This window comes from Glandiceps talaboti, chromosome 5 (assembly GCF_964340395.1).
Source record: "Glandiceps talaboti chromosome 5, keGlaTala1.1, whole genome shotgun sequence".
Taxonomy (NCBI): domain Eukaryota; kingdom Metazoa; phylum Hemichordata; class Enteropneusta; family Spengelidae; genus Glandiceps; species Glandiceps talaboti.
In genome coordinates this window covers 6602501-6623110 of record NC_135553.1, presented here as the reverse complement: position 1 = coordinate 6623110, position 20610 = coordinate 6602501, and the positions used below count along the sequence as shown (strand labels likewise).

The 20610-nt window shown below is 35.8% G+C and overlaps 2 protein-coding genes across 3 annotated transcripts; one reads left to right on the top strand and one right to left on the bottom strand.

Annotated features, from left to right (window-relative positions):
* Positions 1-184: 184 nt before the first annotated feature.
* Positions 185-3932, bottom strand: LOC144435838 (uncharacterized). 2 transcript variants are annotated; one of them, XM_078124475.1, is made up of 2 exons: positions 3908-3932; positions 185-1997 (listed from the first exon to the last, which is right to left on the bottom strand). In XM_078124475.1, exon 2 carries the CDS (start codon positions 1963-1965, stop codon positions 526-528), a length of 1440 nt encoding a protein of 479 aa, XP_077980601.1. In that variant the 5' UTR covers positions 1966-1997; positions 3908-3932; the 3' UTR covers positions 185-525. The 2 variants fall into 2 exon arrangements, with proteins under 2 accessions (XP_077980601.1, XP_077980600.1); XM_078124474.1 differs by having other exon boundaries at positions 3811-3908.
* A 3195-nt stretch (positions 3933-7127) lies between these two features.
* Positions 7128-17070, top strand: LOC144435269 (rho GDP-dissociation inhibitor 1-like). Its single transcript, XM_078123857.1, has 6 exons — positions 7128-7197; positions 10369-10559; positions 11040-11123; positions 12361-12437; positions 13245-13308; positions 14729-17070. The coding sequence occupies exons 2-6, from the start codon at positions 10394-10396 to the stop codon at positions 14923-14925; spliced, it is 588 nt and encodes a 195-aa protein (XP_077979983.1). The 5' UTR covers positions 7128-7197; positions 10369-10393; the 3' UTR covers positions 14926-17070.
* The last annotated feature ends 3540 nt before the right edge of the window (positions 17071-20610 follow it).

Genomic DNA, 20610 nt, shown 5'->3' with positions numbered 1-20610 from the left:
CCATCATGTGCAAGTGTAAGTGTGAGTATGGCCTATTCAGGGAATTTGCAAGGGTGCTTTCAGTGTTCTCTGCAGCCATGACATACCATCACACCTGTAGCGAACGTGCAGCTGAAAACACTGCAAACACCAGTACAAATAATCCCCCCCCCCCCAAGTACCCACACTGGAACTCACATGGAATGGGGTTCTGTTATAATTACATGTGTTTGTCCAAAACGGCAAATTTCTGAAAAATGATACTCTGCAATCGCGCTTATTTGTGTACAGTGATGATCGTGCCCTCATTAGCATGCAATAATGTGTTCTGTATTGTACCACATTATTTACACTGTGGTATAATACAGAAAACATTATAAGGTACCACCAGTATGTACTTGAACCGGTGCAAGTAATTTCTGGTACATGTGTAATAATAAATGTTTATGGTATTTGTACCATGTTCAATACCAAGAGTAAACGATTGCTTCTATTAAAACAGCCCCCACCTCTCCAACTGCTCTCTCAAATTAAACTAGTGTAGCTTTAACAAACTGTCCCTAAAATAGTTTGAATTTCTTTGGCATATTTTTTGACAATATCTGAGGGCACCATGTCTGTACAATAAGCAAGACTCCAGAACATTTTCCCATTGAAGGTAACAAGATTATGATTAAATGGTGCATTGATGGGTCTAGCAGTTGTACTATAACAGGAATCAATATTAACCACAGACCCTTGAGTGCATTCTTGCTGACCAATATTACTAATTATGAACGCTAACGCATCATTAGTAGTCATGTTCGTGTCCAAGCTCTTTTGACTTGATTCTTCAAAGGACTTGGATTCCAAAGCTGTTGAAGATGTCTTTCGTATTTCAAGTGCAGGCCAATTCTTACTTGGTTTCTTCCGTACCCTTAAATCCTCTCTTGTTCTAAGGTTACTGTGTATGTCTTCGTGTATCCCACGAGCAATTTCCCAGAAACCTTGTGGACCAGTTGATTCTGATGTTATTTTTGCAGAAATCATTAAGAAGGAAATATAATTTGCAATAAATTCATCAGTCCATTTTCCTTTGAAATGTCTTCTAAGACTGGTCATGACTGTAAATCGTACAACGTCCACTGCATCATCTTGTAAGACTGATGTCAATGCCACAGCTGCCGCAGCTGTTAAAACACCTGTAACAGCAATACCATGCTCCTTTGCCTTTTGTACCAATCTTGATGTTAAATCTTTATCAATTATGAAAGGACAGATTTGTGTCTCTATTGTTGTATTACTGTTGACTGAGTATTCATTGGGTGACTGCTTCTGACTAGCCTCCTTTACTTGACTTACAGTAGTATTAACTGCATCAAGTTTGGATTCACAGGGCTCTGAAATTAAATCTTCATAAACAGGAGGAAACGGCAGACTTTCAAACACATCTTTGTTTTCTCCATCAATAATCTTATTAAGATTATTAATCACTTGAGAAGAAAAAATCCAAAGCGATCTGCCATCCATGATTGCATGGTGAGCTGTTAAAACAAAGCCTGTCTTGTAAAATCTAGTCTCTGACTTCTGAACATCCTCCCAATACCCTTGTAGTAGTTTGCATCTCCACAATGGTCCTTGACTAGAATTAGGGGGTGTCTTCAACTCTCGTGAAATCACCTTGCCCCAGTCATCCACACCTTCAGAGACAGTCTCTAGATCTAAAGCCTCCCCATTTGGCATATCTTGAAAGTACTTGATAATATCATCACCATCTTCTACAGCAACAATACAAGCTCTGAGGGAAGTATGACGTTGCCTAACCATATCCAATGCTTTGTACATATGTTTTTCGGTCAGTTCAAGTTTACATTTTAGCAAGACAACAGATGGAAAAAATTGTCCCTTTTCATGACTTTTATCAAAAAAACTCTCTTGACCATCTAGTCTTCGATGATATACTAGTCTTGAAGCATCACTCATTAATCCTCCAGTGTAAGCATCCATTTTTTATCACAAATATTTAGGATTCTTCCTTCCTGTAAATGGAGATTACAGTCAAAATTAGGAAATAGATCAAATTAGACTATGACAGAACCGCAAGTGTAAGTGTGGTGTACTTGGGATATTTGCATGAGTGCTTGTAGTGTCCTCTGTGGCGTGGCCATACTTTCAGAAGCATAGTGAGTGAAAGTGCAGCAGAAAACACTGCAAGCATCATCAGAGTGCTAATACCCCTGAGTAGCCACACTGGAACTCATGGAATGGGGTGCTGTTATTATTACTTATACATATTGATCCGAAATGAGAATTTCGTTAATGAATAAAAATGGCCCTAGCAACAAAGACGACACCCTTGGTAACAGCAAAATTGCAGTGTACATTGCAAAGACAACAGCGTTTACGTTGGGTAGTCATCACCGCATGAATATTACAGAAATGAACACAGGCATATATGTACCTACCAACAGAGTTCAAGGCCAAATGCCCAAATTTAGCAACAGTAAATGGTGTCAAAGATAAGAGTGGTGGCTGGTGGGTAGTCAAGTGGATGATCCTTCCAAAATAAGCCTTTGACAGACATTTCAAATTACTTATTCATATGCGGTCATGAAATAAAGTGAAGTCCATTATTGGACTACAGTATGAGAAAGTTGTGTATATGGTTTGGATGAAACTGGTCCATGCATGCCAAAGGCACTTTGAATACATTATTTGGGTCATTTGACCTTGGATTCTGTGTTCAAGGTCAAAGCAAAGGTCTCATCGATAACAATGATGTAAATGCTCAAATGAGGTCACTCAGAGTAGGTGGGCAAAACAAATTTTTATGATAATTGTGGCCGCCATTCAATCCATGGCCAGTCTGAAAGTTTTTCATGAACTCTGCTGTAAAATATCACACCCTTTCCCTTTTCACAAGTAATCAATTTCACATGTGAAATAGTGTATCATTTAAATCACACAAGGTACTAATTGTACCGAGATCTTGACATGTCAAGTCACGTTTATTGTGGGATCGTGGGACCAAGTCTAGTATTAAACAAGGATGAACTCGTTGATTGATGTCGTAACAGTCTTGTACATAACTTGCTCTGGAAATATGTACTCTGATGACTCTGACACATCTCCGTTAACTCCAGATGTGTCATAGCTAGCGTACATAGACTCAAAGGACTTGTGCTACTAATAGTATGGTATAAACTGACATTTTGATTTTGAATTTTACTCTCCTTTTCTCAGTGAAATTCAAAATCAAAATGTCACTTAGAATAGCTAATAGCATAGTCTTTCAAGTCTACAGGTAGGCTAGATGTGTTACATATGTTATATTTTGATGAAATATCCAGACACAATGAAACCATTGTTAAACATTTAACAACTATTGAGCTATTCAATAACATTATCAAGTACTATATAAGGATGGGTTTATTGCCAACAGCCTGGGGTAGTTTGTTAGCAAAATACTTCTCTAAAACAAACTATAACAAATGCTAATTTAATTTAACTTAATTTAATTCAATTAACTGTATTCCTAACTAGTTTACTATACTGTTTCAATGTTTTGTAATTAATTATATTTTAGTATATCCTTTACCATAGATTATGCTGTGTAAAATAATTTCGAGTTACTATGTAGTGCCCGTGGTTGGGCCCGGGATTGTCTTGCCTTATCTTTTACTGCACCAACCGCCTCTAAACGTGCCCCAAGCAAGCAAATGATAACATTGACAACTATACAGGAAGTAGGTCACAGTTCTTTAGATGTCTCGTCGGAATGAATGCGACATTTCATTTTACTATTACATGATTTAGTGTATAAGTTGAGCAGCAGAATCTACACTTTCTTACCTCCCAGTCTGGACTCTAAACTTGAGCGAATTAGATGTTTATTTGGCTGGCTTCGTTTAACAATACTTACTCATGGATAACAAACACTTGCACTTACCCGAGCCTGACCAGCTGACCGAACCGCGGGGACACGTATAATTATACTCTCTCACCCTGGCCACCGAGGGCACCAGTCTGAGTTCAATATTTATGATATTGGCCCCTCTCGCCCGTCCTACCACCCGCCAGTTTATTTCAGTTTGATATCCCTTTTTAAACTTGTATCACATTTATCTATCTATCTATCTATCTATCTATCTATCTATCTATCTATCTATCTATCTATCTATCTATCTATCTATCTATCTATCTATCTATCTATCTATCTATCTATCTATCTATCTATCTATCTATCTATCTATCTATCTATCTATCTATCATCTATCTATCTATCATCTATCTATCTATCTATCTATCTATCTATCTATCTATCTATCTATCTATCTATCTATCTATCTATCTATCTATCTATCTATCTATCTATCTATCTATCTATCTATCTAAATCTGTCTGCCTGTCTCCATACTTGGTCGCACGGAAGTAGCAATCATCCGATCAAAGCTTATTGTTATTTGCTACATTGTTTACAAGCAACAAAAGAAATGATACTACTACACATATCATACGACGCGCACTGCACTGCACTCCACTCCACTCCACTAGTCACTGTGTCAGTGCAGTCAGGTAGTCATTCTCAGAAACTTTCAAGGACGTCACTTCGATCATTGTATTGTTCCATTGTTATCGATCAAGTTGATAAATTGGTCTATTTTTGTTGCTGCAAATGAATTGCGACTTGTATAAGTCTAGTTTTCAGTGACGTTTTTATGTACTACTCCGGACCCCGACTGAGGTTTCTTGAGTAATAAGAACGAATCGGTTTATAAATTCTTAATTAAATATCAATTGATATATATTCATATCTGCCAACTGTATACATATTGAGACAGGTGACATGCCTTGTGTATCATTTACGAATGCAGGACGAAATGAAAGTAAAGTGGTATGGCACCAATTTTGACTTTGTTACAATATGGTAGCGTTTACTGTTTGTCCCTTTCTTTCCCGATGTATGATCATGATGTTACGTTTATGTAAAAAAAATGCATGTAAGACAATCATCTTTAATATATTCCCTTGGTATTTTATCGATGTGTCGATATTTGTCCGCTCCGTGAATTGCACGTATAAAAAGTCAACAAATTCATGTTACCTGATCTAATTTTTCAACGCCAGTCTTTCGTCTGTCGATGTACGTCTTGCACGACGAAAGGGTTTAGTCTTTAAAACTGCTTCGTAATAATCAAAAAGTCAAAAGAGGTATTACATTGAATTATTGTTACTATTACGCACACCATTTCAACTTTTCTATTTTGTTTTTACATTCTCAAATGATGTTGTCATGTCCCAATCTGATTAAAATCCGATGTAGATGTCGGCTAATCGTTCATTGTAGAGGGTCGTCTCGTAGAGGAGGCGATCGGGCTAAAAAATGTAAACATGTACGATTCACGAAGAAGGTCAAGTCAAGCAAAATAACGAAGGTAAAATAGCAATGAACGATTAGCCGACATCTACATGGGATTTTAATCAGATTGGTCATGTCCCACACTGGAACTAAATTCAGCAAAATCAATAACAAAACAAATCACAACTTGCCATGACATTTGTACTGTAAATATTTCTTCTACTTGTCGAGGATTGATATTTGATTGTCAACTGAGAAAGAAATTACACGACCATTCGCGAAACAACAGTGTATCACGCCACCTCACGGGAAATCGGCAAATATTCACGTTATGCAATGTTACTTGAAGTTTGCATATCAAGAAACTCCACGGGGGAAACAGGAAAATGTGTGTGGGCGATTCTGGGGATTTGCGATGGGCAACGGGAGAAAGGGATTGTCTGAATGTCAACAAAAAAGAGTAACTGGCTGTGCCACATGGAGCCCAGGAAGCGTGTTACAAAGAAATAAACAGATAAATAAATAAAATACAAATAAACACACCCAAACAATAAAATAAACATTTTAAATACATTTTAAGGTTCGTTGGGCTCCACGTGGTGTATCTATGTCAGTTTTACAAAACAAAACAAAAAAGAAAAAGAAACACAATTGTATTTTCATTTAGGCCTATCTTTATATAGCCACCGAGTACCTGTGCTTTCCATTGTGAAAACTTCTTTCTTTTTACATGTAATGTCTTTTTGTTTACTTTTAAATTATTGTAATATCCGTTTATGTCTTAGACCACTACAACTTCAATATGAAATGTCTAATGTCACATATATATATATGTAGGCCTATAGGTCACAGTTGCTTGTGGGCTAATATTCTATTTTCACAAGGATTGTTGCAAAAGATATATAAATAATAAAAAAAGAAGGTATTTACGAATATTCAAAAAATTCCGTCACCGGTGTTTTCGTATTAAATCATCATCTTTGAATAGAAAATTATTAAACGCCCAAAAGACTGTGCTATGGCATAAAGTAATAATATTGATGGTGGTGGTGGTGGTGGTGGTGGTGGTGGTGGTGGTGGTGATAATAACCAAACAAACGCGCTACACTTACGTCTCAGCGCATTGTACAACAAACTAACAATTAAAAATGAAAAATAATACAACAACTACGAAAACGCAGAAACAGAGCCACCAATAAAATTGTCTCATCACAAAGTGTACAAATGACGTATACATCTAATAAAAAAGTGTTATATTGTGATTAAAATGATAGATGTAGTCATGGGCAGAATCAACCTGTATGATTTTTAAAACAAATGTATAGTAAATATTTTATTTATTTATTTACTATACATTTTTTTAAAAATCATACAGATTGATTTGAGTGCCTGTGGATGTAGTGTATACAGATGTTCATTCACGTCTTTTACATGTAAATAGATTTTCTACCTTCATTAGGTTTGTAAAAATGTGTACTAGTTTGTTCGAAGGTCCGCCACACTGTTCATGAACGTTGACATGAATGTGGTGGATCTACTGAGTAATATTCATTTATGAATGTCTGTAGCTAGCGAGCGAGACATGTACTACCGAATCACTTCGGATATCCTTACGCATAACATAATCCATAAATATTGATGTTACCATTAGTATGTCTCTTTAGCAATACACTGAGATTAATTGCCCTAAAATATGTCAAGAAATTGTAATTTATGCAGATTTAGGGATTTTAATCCTTGAATTTCGATAAAATCCCAGGGCGAGGAAAGTAGTTATTGGTACGCGATGTGAATAGGTTTTGAATCTAGATCCGCCATATTGGGAAACGTGATTTCCGCATTTGTCAAATTGCACAGGTTTGGTTCAGTGCCGTTATCAGGTAAGTGTGATAATTTTGATTTTAAATCTCAGAAAAATGGCACTGATATTACACAATGGGAGGTTAGGTATTTCTTCAAGTAATCTGTATTATTTTGAAATGTTCTGAATGACATGTGGGTTAAACATACGGATTTTGTAACTTTTATAGCACGCTGAGGGTAGTGTATGCCGAATTGGGCGTGTTCTCATGTTGTACACATATCAAGAATTTCACACTTTACATGACTCGTTAAAAGTTTCAGAATTCGGATTAGTAAGGCATAATCATTTTTAAAAGTATATCCGACAACGGTGATGTGTATTTAGGAGGTAGTGAAATATGTAGCTATTGGAGAAAACGTCTAAATGTATCACGGAAATACATACATGCTAAGAAGAAACGCTTTGATGACTCATACGTGCCCGGTTGTGTCTCATTTTCCTGTATTCATTTTCTGGAGATTGAATACAACTAACTGTCGACTTCGCTGATAATTTTGCATCAGTGTCTTTTACACAAGTGAAAATACTCTCGGTGAGAGTTCTAGCATTGTATAATTCGGTACTTTTCCCTCTTTCCACCCCCTTCAAAGTTTGAAGTGTCATATATATATTAATAATAATGTTTAACGTTAGTCGTTAGGTAACGGGTGATTTATTCAAATATAGAGCCAATGAGGGTAGACCAGAGACAAATAAAATGTACACTGCACATAGTGAAATGTAAAAAATAAACTAAATAATTGTTAATTAAACAGGAAAAAAGTTTTGTAAATTACTAATACTGCATGTAATTTCTGCCATAGCCTATATTTAAAACCCAAATGAATGCACTTTCATTTTGACACATGCATATTGTCACCTGTCATGTATGGTGCTTAACTGTCATGCACTTCGCTTTCAGTGGTACCGTACATATGAATTAGGTTTGTTGTACAAGTTATTTATAAGAAAATTGATCATGGATTTAGATGAGAGCTGATAGCCATCGAAAACAAACATTATTTCACTAGCTACTCTGCAGATTCTCCATGAATTCAGAAAGTATAATTTGCACATAATTTTCATGTAACTATACCGTGAGTTACAATATCAGGGAAGTGTATATTGAGCTAAACCTGTAAATACTAACTACCCAATCTGAGGCTATTTAAACACTTTGAATGAAAGACCCATGAATGGGATTTAAATTCCAGTGTGAAAGTGTTGTCTGACAAAGCTATAGAAAAGTTGGTCCAGAACAAAAGAATAATCCTATGTCATGTGTAGGGCTCCACCAAGTGTCACAGTTAGTATAATGGGAATAGTATCTCCAAAAAATAATATCCCAGTAGTTTCGATGTTGAATGTATGTGAAATTTAAGACCATATCCTGTCATGATATGGGTACAGATGTACTTGGAAATTGGCAGATGGGGTAGAACAGCTTCCTTATCCTGGATGACCCCTGTTACAGGTCAAGGAATTGTCATGAATCAAATTGACAGTTGACTATACATAGACAATCAGTTGGTATAGACTGGTTAGTGGCAGTTTAGTGCGTCATAAAATGATATTGCTGAGGAAGGGGGTTTTATGATTGTAATTAAACCGAATAGCCATGTTATGTACTACTAAAGACAATGCGATTGATCACCTGAATATCCAAGTGTATGTGTGATTAGCACTATTTGGGACAATGAGTGCACTGATGCATACCAACAAAATGTCATGACATTTTGATATGGCTAGGAATGTCTTTGTAATGGACATAGGTAGGTAAAATCTACCAGAGTTCCCAAGATTGTACAGGAACTTATATGACATCTATCACATTCCTCCTTTCTGTTGGTGGGGTTAGACGTCTTAGCGAAAATAATGGCCTGGAATAAATAGTAGTATCTGACTTTTTGGTCTGAGGTAGTATTTGACCATTTATTCTGACTAAAGACTGAAGTAAATAGTATACTGTTATCCACCCATTGTAGATCAAAATCTTTTTGTTGACCATTTGTAGACATTAGTCAAAAATTAACAATAGCAACAGGTAGACACATACAGTATTTCTAAATTTAGGAACAAACTAAAGATGATAAAGAATTGTGTTCGTGGAGTGTGCAAAATTGATATCAAACAGACTTAAGTAATACTTAAGCCACTTCCTGGTAACAACACATATTTCATAGAGACTTCTTAAAACCTTGATGTATAGACTCTTCTTAAGTTAAGGCCACACTAGGTGAGTAAATTCCGATTTCTTGTTTCAAATCAGTGTTTTTCCTAAGCTGCGAGAACCCAGCTAACATGGGAGAAAGGGGATCTGGTAAACTTGCATCAATTTCCATGTGTAGTACCATAAGCCAACATTTTGGCAGGGAACCTCAGTGAAATACCTGGGCAGATTGAGTAGATTTTACTTATTTACCACCCTAAACAAAAATGCGGCAAATGTATAGAGGAGATGTATAGAGCAGACTGAGTAATGTGGGGGTACATCTCAGGAGCCCCCTTCCTTCCCCCCACTCTATTTGACCATATGTATATATGCTGGCCTTCAGGGTGTGTTTTCTAGCCCTTTGGTGTGAAATGGGGTCTGGGGTTGTTGTTTTTTTTTGAGCTGGTCTAAATTGGGGTCTACTCATTATTTTCAATTTTGCTTTGTTTAAAATGTCATTCATTACATTGTTCTTTACCAAATCATAATAGTGTCATTAATTGCCCCCAAAATGTTGCCTCTTACAAGAGTGAAACTACATTTTTCCATAAACCATTTTCTCATTAACATGGAACTACTACAGATGTACTTTGGTTTAAAATTTGATCTTCTAAAAGCCTGTGCTCTATGAGGCGCAGACCACATCAGTAAATAACTTACTTTCAGTAGGAAAATGATACAACCTGAAGGGTTTTTAGTGACTCAACTCAGTTGTAGGGTGATAGGACCCCTATGTATGTCACTCATATTTCCTTCGGCTAAAGGTAGAAATATATTAGAATAATTCATAAATGTTGTGTACATTATTAGAATTATATATTCTGAAGAGCTAGACAGATTCACTTATCACTGTCAGTAAATTTATCCATTTATTGATTTTAGTATGCACGCTTCTTTGTTATGTTAATGAGTTGAATTTTGCTTCCCCATTTATTGGTTTTAGTAAGCATGCTTCTTTGTTATGTTAATGAGTTGAATTTTGCTTCCTCGTTTCAGTGACCAAAGTAAACATTTTGTAGTGATGGCTGAACAAGAAGGTGTACCCCAAGTTGAGGATGAAGAAATTGAAGAGACACCTGGTTACAAACCACCTGCACAAAAAACACTTGAAGAAATTCAGAGATTAGATGAAGATGATGAGAGTTTGGTCAAATACAAGAAAGCCTTGCTAGGGGAAAATGTAGCTGGTAAAAATTAGTTCATTGATTCACTTTCTAACACTTGGTGGCAGTGTAGTAGTTGGTAAACATTAGGTCAATGATTCACTTTCTAACATTTGGTGACCGTGTACAGCAGGTAAACATTAGGTCAATGATTCACTTTCTAACACTTGGTGGCAGTATAGTAGCTGGTAAACATAAGTTCATTGATGCAGTCTTACATTTGGTGACAGTGTACAGCAGGTAACATTCGTTCATTGATTCACTGTTGTACATTTGATGACAGTGTACCAGGTAGGTAAACATTCGTTCATTGATTAACTAGCTTACATATTTCACCTGACAGTCAATGTTGTTACAAGGAAAGCAGAGACTAGATTTGATACAGTTTTGAATAACCAGCAAGTACTGCCAAGGGCTCATGAGTGTGTCAGTATTTCATTTTTAACATATACGTAATTTTTTGAGATTGGTAAAACTCACATTTTTAAAAAAAACTTTCTTTAGGTGGTGGAGGTGGAAAGAATGTTGTTGTGGAAAGGATGGCTCTTGTTGTTGCTGGCAGAGATGACATCGAATTGGACCTTACAGGTGAGACAGTAGGATGAAGCCCCTCACTAGGATTTCAATACGGAGGATAGGTCTATGCAAAAATGTTTACCTATAAATAGAGAGTGCTGAGAATAGCCAGAGTTTGGACAAATTTGGTGATAAATGACATGTTATGATTGTTATGTGTCTGCTAGCAAATTGACTATCTTGTGTCACATTCTATCATGACAGAGTACTAAAATAACTGTAGGGAGGTATAATAATGACTCTAAGACTAATAAGACAGTAGTCTTTTTCATTTATTTACTGAGACTGATAGCAATGAGAGCTGCAAAGACAATATGATAATTTTGTAGCCATAACATTACCAGTGATTCTAGCAAAATCCTGACTTGTTTAAAGCACAATGATATTTATATCACAGAGACCTAGCTAGCTGTGGTTTACTGAGCAAACTTGAGATATTATACAGATGGATGTACATGAATTCATGATTTCATTCACTGTATGTGTTACTATAGTTTCATTTTGCTTTTAGTTTTGGTATGAATTCATCAGATGTGATGTACTTTGCCAAAATACAACATTTAAATTTGTCCTTTAGAAGAGGCAAACCTAAAGGCACTAAAGAGACATCAGTTCAAAGGACTCAAAGTTCAAAATTAGATTCACCTGTCCAGTAGACATATTGTAGAAACAGATTTTAAAGAGCTGTCTTGGAATGGCGGACAGGTGATTTAGTTTACACCTTGAACTTGAAGGAAGAGAAATGCATTTGCTTTAATACCAGAAAACAAAACACATTTTTACATGTGCAGGCATTGATCAACATCATCACTGATGAAACAGATACTTTCACATTTGTCATATAAAACCTGTCTTTATTTTGCCAATGTCTAAAAGCAAAAAAATTAATGTACAAATATGTATGAATGAAAGTTTAAAGCTTGCTGTTGACTGTGTGCTGCACAGTGTGCCCTCTAATGATAGCTAAATTTTGTTGTTATGAGTCAAAATGACAAAAACTTGTATTTCTTGTGAGTAGTAAGAGATGAGGGAGCACCAGATTTTGGTGGGTCACTAGAATTTGTTGTATGTCAGTGGCACATCAAATTGGCTTAGAGGGCACACTGGTGCTGCTACAAGGTTCAGACAGAGTGAACAGACAGCAATGCTTAAAGGCCCACTTTGTAATCCTTATTAAGATAACACTATTGCGATGACCAGGGATTGAAACGTTACCCTTTAACTGTACTTGGATATTTACTTCCTACAGGTGACCTGTCAAAGTTGAAATCAAAACCATTCACAATCAAAGAAGGATCAGAATATAAAATAAAAATTATATTTAGGGTAAGTACACAATTTAATTGACATGACGTATGTTGATAATGATAATGATATATAATTAGATTTTATCACCCAATATTTTTCTTCGTTCAGCCAAAGAAAACACTCGTGACCTAAGGGGCCTTAGGTCACAAGTATTTTCTGGCTGAATGAAGAAAAAATATTGGGGAATAAAAGCATTATACCATTGCCAGTGATATCTTTCAAAATAGATTGCATCTATTTGAGCAAGAGATCTATATGTAAATGTATAATCAAGTTATATGAATGAATCATAATGATTTATTGTTACCTTGGATATGTGACTAAATATGATTCTGGGCTTTCATAGACCATGCATACTCGAAGAGTCCCATTTCGAAGAAGTTGATAATTCGCATTATCAGGTGTATTGTTTAGGGATGATGTGATATGACTTGTATAAATCATGTTTGTTTATATAATGAATGATACAGTGCTCTCCAAATTGTACTCATTGTGTGCTGAAAATATGTATAGAAATCATTTAAAATAAGTGTGCGCCATCAAATAAAACAGTGCCCTCTAGAGTTTAGGAAGTGTTGCAAATGACATCATCAAATCATCAAATTATCAAATTAAAGTGTTTTGTAGAGGTTATGGTGACAAATATCTGAAATTGTCTTTTAATGTTATCACAGAATTGATGGAAAAAATGTTGTGGCCTCTAAATGATTGGAGAGGGGAGTTACAAATGTGAAACTTGTGTATCATGTTATTGTAGTACCGCTTCATAAGTTTGTGCAGGTGTAGGGCAGTTGAGTCATGAAATGTTTGTGGTTTATCTGTTAGGTAAATAATGAAATTGTTGCTGGGCTGAAATACTTCCAAGTCACATACAGGAAAGGAATTCGTGGTAAGTTGAAGAATTCTGTTACACACTAATGCTATTTAAAAGTTGACACATATTGATTGTAACAATAGGTTACCTAGTCTGTAGACTGGAAAAGCAGCAATCAGGGACTTGAATCCACTAAATTTTGGTCAATGTGTATTTGCAGTCGCCCAATATAAATATCAACTTTTGAGTGCCACTTGACCACTGGTATGCTCACAGGCACTCGGAATCACAGAATGTGTGTATACAGTCCACTGGGCTCTGCCATGTTCGTTTTGATCTTGCGTACTATGTATATAGCTAGCTACTACCATACCATGTACTACAGTCATCATATATCAGCTACATAACATAGCCAGGCATTGCAATATTGTAACAGTAGGTCTGTTAACATGATTATTGTAACATTGTAACAAGTATCAAGGCATCACACTGTACAATATTTTACCCACAACTCTCTCTGATTTGTAGTGTTGGACATCATCTCCTTGAAGTCTGACAAATCTCACCAGTGTATAGGGTTTTGTAAAAACATTTCTTCCATTTTGCAAGCGTAGAATTGCCACTGATGAGTTTCTGAATACCCATTTTCATCGGTTCTGGTATCAGTGATTTATTGTAGAAGGAGTAGCAATTTTAGGAATTTGTCAGCAGATTTTCTTGAAAGACATGCAGAATATTTGCGATGAAACTAAGGAAAATATATGCACCTGTTATGACTTTGCCAAAGATATAGATTTATTTGAATAGGTATGACAAAAGAAATTTACATACTAAAACTCATCATACACACTGACTACCCAAGTTATTGACACTTTGACAGTGAAAAGTGTTTTATTCACAGCACATGCTTAATTTAGTTGTTAGTTCATTTTTATACAAAATTTAGAACTTTATTTTTGATTCCTAAGCGTTCTTTTGCTACATATTAATTAAACTTAATTACTATGCTTAAAATGTTGAAAAGTATGGATTATTGAAAAAGTTATAAAATAAGGAACCTCTAAGCATACCAATCAGAGAGAGTTGTGGGTAAGATATTGTACAGTGCATCACTGTGCTAAGAAATTGTTACACTATTTGAAGGTTCGATGTATGGTGTGGACCACAGGCACTCAAATCAATCTGTATATAGTAAATAAGAGCACCACAGTTTCATCATATGAAACCACTAACCTCTTTATTACTTCACTAAAACAAAACTGCATAGTGGAAGAGCTGAACAACAGAACCACTTCTACACGTTAGAAACAAAACAACGACAACAACAAGAAAACAAGCAGAGCTACTCTTACCGATAGGTCACTTGTCACTTGTTTATGGGTAACCAGGGAAACTGGGGTAGATTTTACTTACCCCCACCCTAAGCAAAAAAGCACTGATAGTTATTTTTTATTTGAAGATTTAATTGACACAATTTTATTTGCTTTCTTTATAGTTGACAAAACTAATTTCATGGTTGGAAGTTATGGACCGAAACCAGATCCGCAATTTTACCAGACACCTGTAGAAGAAGCACCAAAAGGAATGATGGCACGTGGACACTACACAGTCAAGAGCAAATTCACTGATGATGATAAAGCTATTCATCTTGAGTGGGAATGGTCCTTTGATATCAAGAAAGACTGGGAATAGACAGGATAGTTAGAGATATTTAGTGATAGTCAGAATATTTCATATGAAGAAGCTGCTAAATGATGCACATTACTGCAGTCCATTCAAATTTTAACAATTCATTGAAATGTGCATGAATCACTGTAGGTCCTTCACAAGTAATTATTTTACACAGCTAAATCCAAAATGATTGTACACGGTCCTCGTTTTCACAAGTTCACTTAAATATAAACACCACACGGAATAAAATACTTAGTAAAATTGAAATAATGAATGTAAACTTGACAATTGTATTCTTGCACACTTCTCAGTCTCTTGTGGTCATTTGTACTTAAATGGGGGAATACAAACTCTTTGTGGAAGCACTGCTTGCAAATTACTGTGTATCGTAGATGACTGACTTGTTAAAAGTTGTACCATTTCTTGATATGATGATGTAAGTTTATCACATAGTCTTTGAAGTGATTGTAATTCAGTAGTGTATGTTTGTATCACTTTATGTATTACTGAAAACTCTGGAATAGAACTTAAAAATCGACTACAACTTTTGAAGTTGTACCATTGAAATGTAACATGATGTGTAGGCAACTGTCGCTTTGTTTTGAGGTGACAAGTCTGAAGTATGTGGAACAATGTAATGTGTTCATAATTGATATTATGTGGAATGTGTCAGAACTTATGATTGTCTTAGAATAGGTACTTGATGTGAAAATGTTTTCTTTACAGACAACTGTAACTCTACCCTCCATGTTGTATGACGTGATCATCAAATCTTTGTAATTTTTGCAGTGAATTATCTCTGTTATAGTCACATCTGTGTATATGTATGATCTAGCTGAAACAGTCTTTTGCTGTTATAGGGGATTATGTGATGGGACTAAATAGAGGATCAATTACTGAAATTCAGTTTTTTTATGAGATCTTTGTCAAGATCAAAAACTTTGAATGATACTGGGTGCTCAACTTTTGAAACTTTTAGGGTTTTCTTTTTTATTAGCTAGTATGAACGGTAACATCTGTACATTTAGAATGTTGCAGATTGCAGTCTTGTGCATCAGTCGAGTATATTAGCAATTCAAGTTTATTATATTCAGGTCTTGCCTTTATTTCAGTATTTAGCGCACATGTGTATCTAGTCAGTTTGTACAGTGTTCCTTTGGATTTTGAGTAATTAACATTTAGTATATCTAATGTTTTCCATCAAAGTGAAGAAAATGTGAGGCTTGGAAGATGAAATGAAAGAGATATGCTAGTATATGCTGAGAGGAACATTGTTTTTGTGTGTGTTTTTTTTTTTCAATAAAAGCAGTAGTAGCATTATTATTGATAAACAGGAGATGATTTCTGTTGCTTTTACATTTTCTTTTGTACTGCTCTGGCAGTAGTTACACTTTTGTAATTTTTGCATTGCATTTTGTATACTATACTATAACATGAGTCTTTCATTTAATGTCGTGTCTCTAGCAGTTTAATTGCGCTAAATTCCAGATTATTTACAAGCTCTTCAACCAATGCACCATCATGCTGGTTTGTATATGTAACCTTGAAATTAAAAGAGGGACAACTTGAAAATGCATGATTGCCTACCATTCTTTACAGTCAATAGTGCTATCTTGAAATCTTTCACCACAGGCAGTACGCTCTCACTGTAGAGAGGTTGCTGCTACTTCCGTTTTCTAGTTTTAGTCAGTTGCAACATTGCATAAACGATATGAAATCTAGTGAAAATAGTTGCTGAAGTTTGAGGTAACCATATACCCATCACCACAATATTGCTTCTGGCTTTTTTGTTTTTAAAAAGTGAGCACAACTAAATATATGTCCACATCCTATAAAGTACACATTTCAGCAAAGCAGGAGCTGTCGTTTTGAGTTTAGTCACACACTGCAGTGACACTGACCGACTGCAAAATAGAAGTTGCCACAAACTCTTCAGAGTAAATGCGACACCACTGGCAAAACATTTTGAAATAGTGCTGTTCATATGCACTTTAAACCAGTGATGACGCAATCACGATAGGTCATTTTTGGAACAGAAAAATTGATATGATTTGAATTTGTGAGAAACAGTACTTCAAGAATACACCTTCAAGACCAATTTTACTGAAAATCTTGGATATATCTCAAAACTTGCCATATGGAAACCTGTTCCCTTTGAAATAATAAAACATTTTAGCTTCACCATAATCGACAATCGTTTCTTTTCCAAAGCATTAAAACCATATTTTGCAGACATTGGATTCTAAGGTGCCTTAAGTTGGATATCATTTTGACCTCGACTTCAAAATTTTTACAATGAGCCCAATTTATTAGTGATTTTAAATGAACAATTGGTTTGTTTGTTTGTTTGTTTTTAACAAAGTCACGGCAACAGTTAAGATTCTTATTTACCACAACTGTACTGAGATGTTCAGTAGTGCTTTAGGCATGGTGAAGAGGATGTGAACGACAGTCAAAACTCCAAATCAATTAATTGCCTTGATGGGAACATTACTTAGATGGCAAATTTGGTGAAATATTTCTAAGAATGTGGAGAATTATGCAGTACATGATGATGTCATCAATGCTGTGCAAGTTTATTAACGTGTGCATTTAATAAACTTCTATCTTGACTGCTTCGTGGGTGGGGGATGAAATTTGGTGGGATGTTTCTAGAAGCGTTATTCTGTATGTTATTCAAAATTGACACCAGCAACTAGATATTTGGTCGTAGTTAGAGTATTTCATATGGTGAAGGTGCCGATAGGACTTGTGTACATTACTGCAACCCAAGGGGTTTAGACATACTTGTCGTCAGCCTGTTACATGTAACAGATCAAAATCTTTGAGGCCGTGTTGTGCATCGTTCTTGCCTGTGCGGTAGTGGTTTCAGTAAGGGTAGGATAAATACGTCGTTGAGGGCGGATGTCTCTTCCTAAACTATGGTGGCCACCGCTATAGTGTAGGATATACTAGTACCTCGCCAATGCCAGGATTACCAGAAATACCGGTGTATAGCCGAATCATCGTACCGTTAATACAAACAATATATACCCAGAGTACAAACTGGACAATGTGTACATACGATAATTATTGACATATAAGGGACCCAGAAAATATTATTTCGGTCAAAATACTTTTTTCCAGCTTCCCTTCGAGGTCTCATAAATTGTAATGGCCCCTAAATTAACTCGAGAATTTTTGAGCCCCCCAGCGCCTAGGGCTACTTTGAATTATACGGTAACCCCACCAGCATTCTGGAGTTGTACAAGATGTACAATTTTACGGCACACTGTATTTTTAAAAAAAAATGTGACATCAAGGTCCATGTAAATAAAATATTTCTTTGACTTTACAGACACGTGCACGTTGGCGTCGCAAGGAGAAATCTCATAACTTTCACTTGTAAATACCTAGGCTGTCGGGCGTTTCCCTGCAATCATGACTTTGGGAGAAACAGAGAGAATGTCTCCCTCCCACGATGAGCACTTTTGATGGAAAATAAGGACATATAGGAGGCTATTTTCAAGCCATACCGTATCAAGCCATATACGAAAAGTGGCGATATGGATGAAAATTCCGGCTATTTATTATCTGCAATTGGTACAACTCTACCACGTTTTCTACTTAGAAAACAATGTGAAAGAATATGAAGTTTTTGTTTAGTAACTAAATGAATAGCATGCAAAAACGTTGATACGTGCGTAAAATGTTCGCTATTATACGTACTTTTTACACACTTTAGTGGAGTGTTGTTGGAGTTTTTTTGTTGTTGTTGGTTGTTGTTTTTTTTTTTTGGGGGGGGGGTTCACTTTATTGAGTTACGGATGTTCTTTATTTAGTATTCCCTCAAGGTTGTTTTGCAAATTTAAAAATCCCAAATAGAAACCATTTGTCATCCATATGGAATAGAATACATGTACTTGAATATGGTCTTCAATACATCAATTTTCCTCTCAATACATATTTTATATGGCTCATCCACATAATATTAACAATATACACGTGTCGCTACTCTCACTAGTGTCTGATTCATACCAGTGTTGCTACTAGTAACGAACGTCCACTCATCACTGTACACTACATTCAATGTCACTCTCGTACCGAGATCCATTTTCTAAAATATAGTCCTGGATCCCCGAGAATCAATTCCCCTTCAGCATTCCGCGGCCTTCTCCCTAGTCATTATTGAAGGCTTACCTGTAAATGCAAAGAAACCTGACATGCTATTTCACTAGCTATAGACGACAAGGCTAACTCTGGCACATGGATTGTAACAACAGTATCCATTTCATTGCTTGCAAACATGGCATTGTACACTTTGATCAAAATATTAATTCATTCATTGATCCTTATGGGATTGGAGAAGGCGGGAGCATCCAATATTGCGATGTGAATGTGTGGGGTGTGGGTGGGGCTTGAAAATTCTGGTCTGAAAGAGGGTGGGGGAGACGTATGAAATATTTTTCTCGTGATTTGAATCAAACTTCGGGAACAGTCTTTTACCTAATACATTTGTAAAATTCTAACCCCAAATTTAATAATGAGGCAGGTTGTATGTATGTATGTATGTATGTATGTATGTATGTATGTATGTATGTATGTATGTATGTATGTATGTATGTATGTATGTATGTATGTATGTATGTATGTATGTATGTATGTATGTATGTATGTATGTATGTATGTATGTATGTATGTATGTATGTATGTATGTATACAAGTATGTATGTACAATGTATACATATGTATATGTTGTATACGTTGTGTGCGTGTGTACGTTTATGCGTCTGTAGTTTCATGAGTACCTTGAGAAATCTTTAATGTAAAACTATCTCAGCGCAGGCTAATAAAATTCAAATTCCCATGTTCGTTTTAGATTTACATGTAAAGTATCATTTGTATGTATAGCTTACATGCATTGGTTTAAGTGATAAAAGGCCATAAACTTCAAACCTTCAATTTAGAACAACTTATTCATAGTTATTATTACTCTCATAACTGTGTGAAAGTAATAAACACGACTGTGGAATTTGGTTAACTATTATCAACATGAGTGAACTATACTGTTTTACTGTTGACGTGGTATATTTCACCACAATCTGATTAAAATATGATGTGCTGAAAGCGCCTTCATGTCTATAGGTACCTCTATTTCCACGTTTAAACTACAAAACAAACGACACAAAACTAAAGGCATCTAGCCGCTTTCAGCACATCAGATTTGATTTCACCACTAAAAGGCGATATACGGTTACAATGCGTCCACTGTCGAACACAACAGCCTTATAAATACCAGTGATGCATTCCTCACTTTCAAAGGCTAGCACAGACAACCTAAAGCTTATCCTTGAACGTCTACCGTAGAAATTTAATACCAGGACCAACACATCGATATTACCTGTATAAATGTATACCTTTATACGGTATTTTGGAATGGAGTACCGATGGTTACAGTGACCGGCCTACAATTTGCTGTTTCGAACCTCACCACTGCTGCTTGTTTCCGAATGGCTGTCCTTGGGTAGGGTATGAACTACAATGTGCCCCGGTCAACCTAGTTGCAATATTGAGTTTACAATGGGAACGTTTTAATCCCTGGTTTTAATCTGTGTTTATATCCTAAGCTGTTGGGTTCTAAATATCGGCCTTATAACACACACTACGTGATATCATAGCATGGCATATACGAAATACAGGTTTTTAATACAAAGTCGGGTTTTATTT

Excerpts from the sequence above, each read along its gene's own strand:
- LOC144435838 (XM_078124475.1), bottom strand. The coding sequence starts at position 1,965 with ATGGATGCTTACACTGGAGGATTAATGAGTGATGCTTCAAGACTAGTA.
- LOC144435269 (XM_078123857.1), top strand. The coding sequence starts at position 10,394 with ATGGCTGAACAAGAAGGTGTACCCCAAGTTGAGGATGAAGAAATTGAA. Across the intron at positions 10,560-11,039 it reads GCTAGGGGAAAATGTAGCTG|GTGGTGGAGGTGGAAAGAAT; the intron begins GTAAAAATTAGT and ends AACTTTCTTTAG. Across the intron at positions 11,124-12,360 it reads CATCGAATTGGACCTTACAG|GTGACCTGTCAAAGTTGAAA; the intron begins GTGAGACAGTAG and ends TACTTCCTACAG.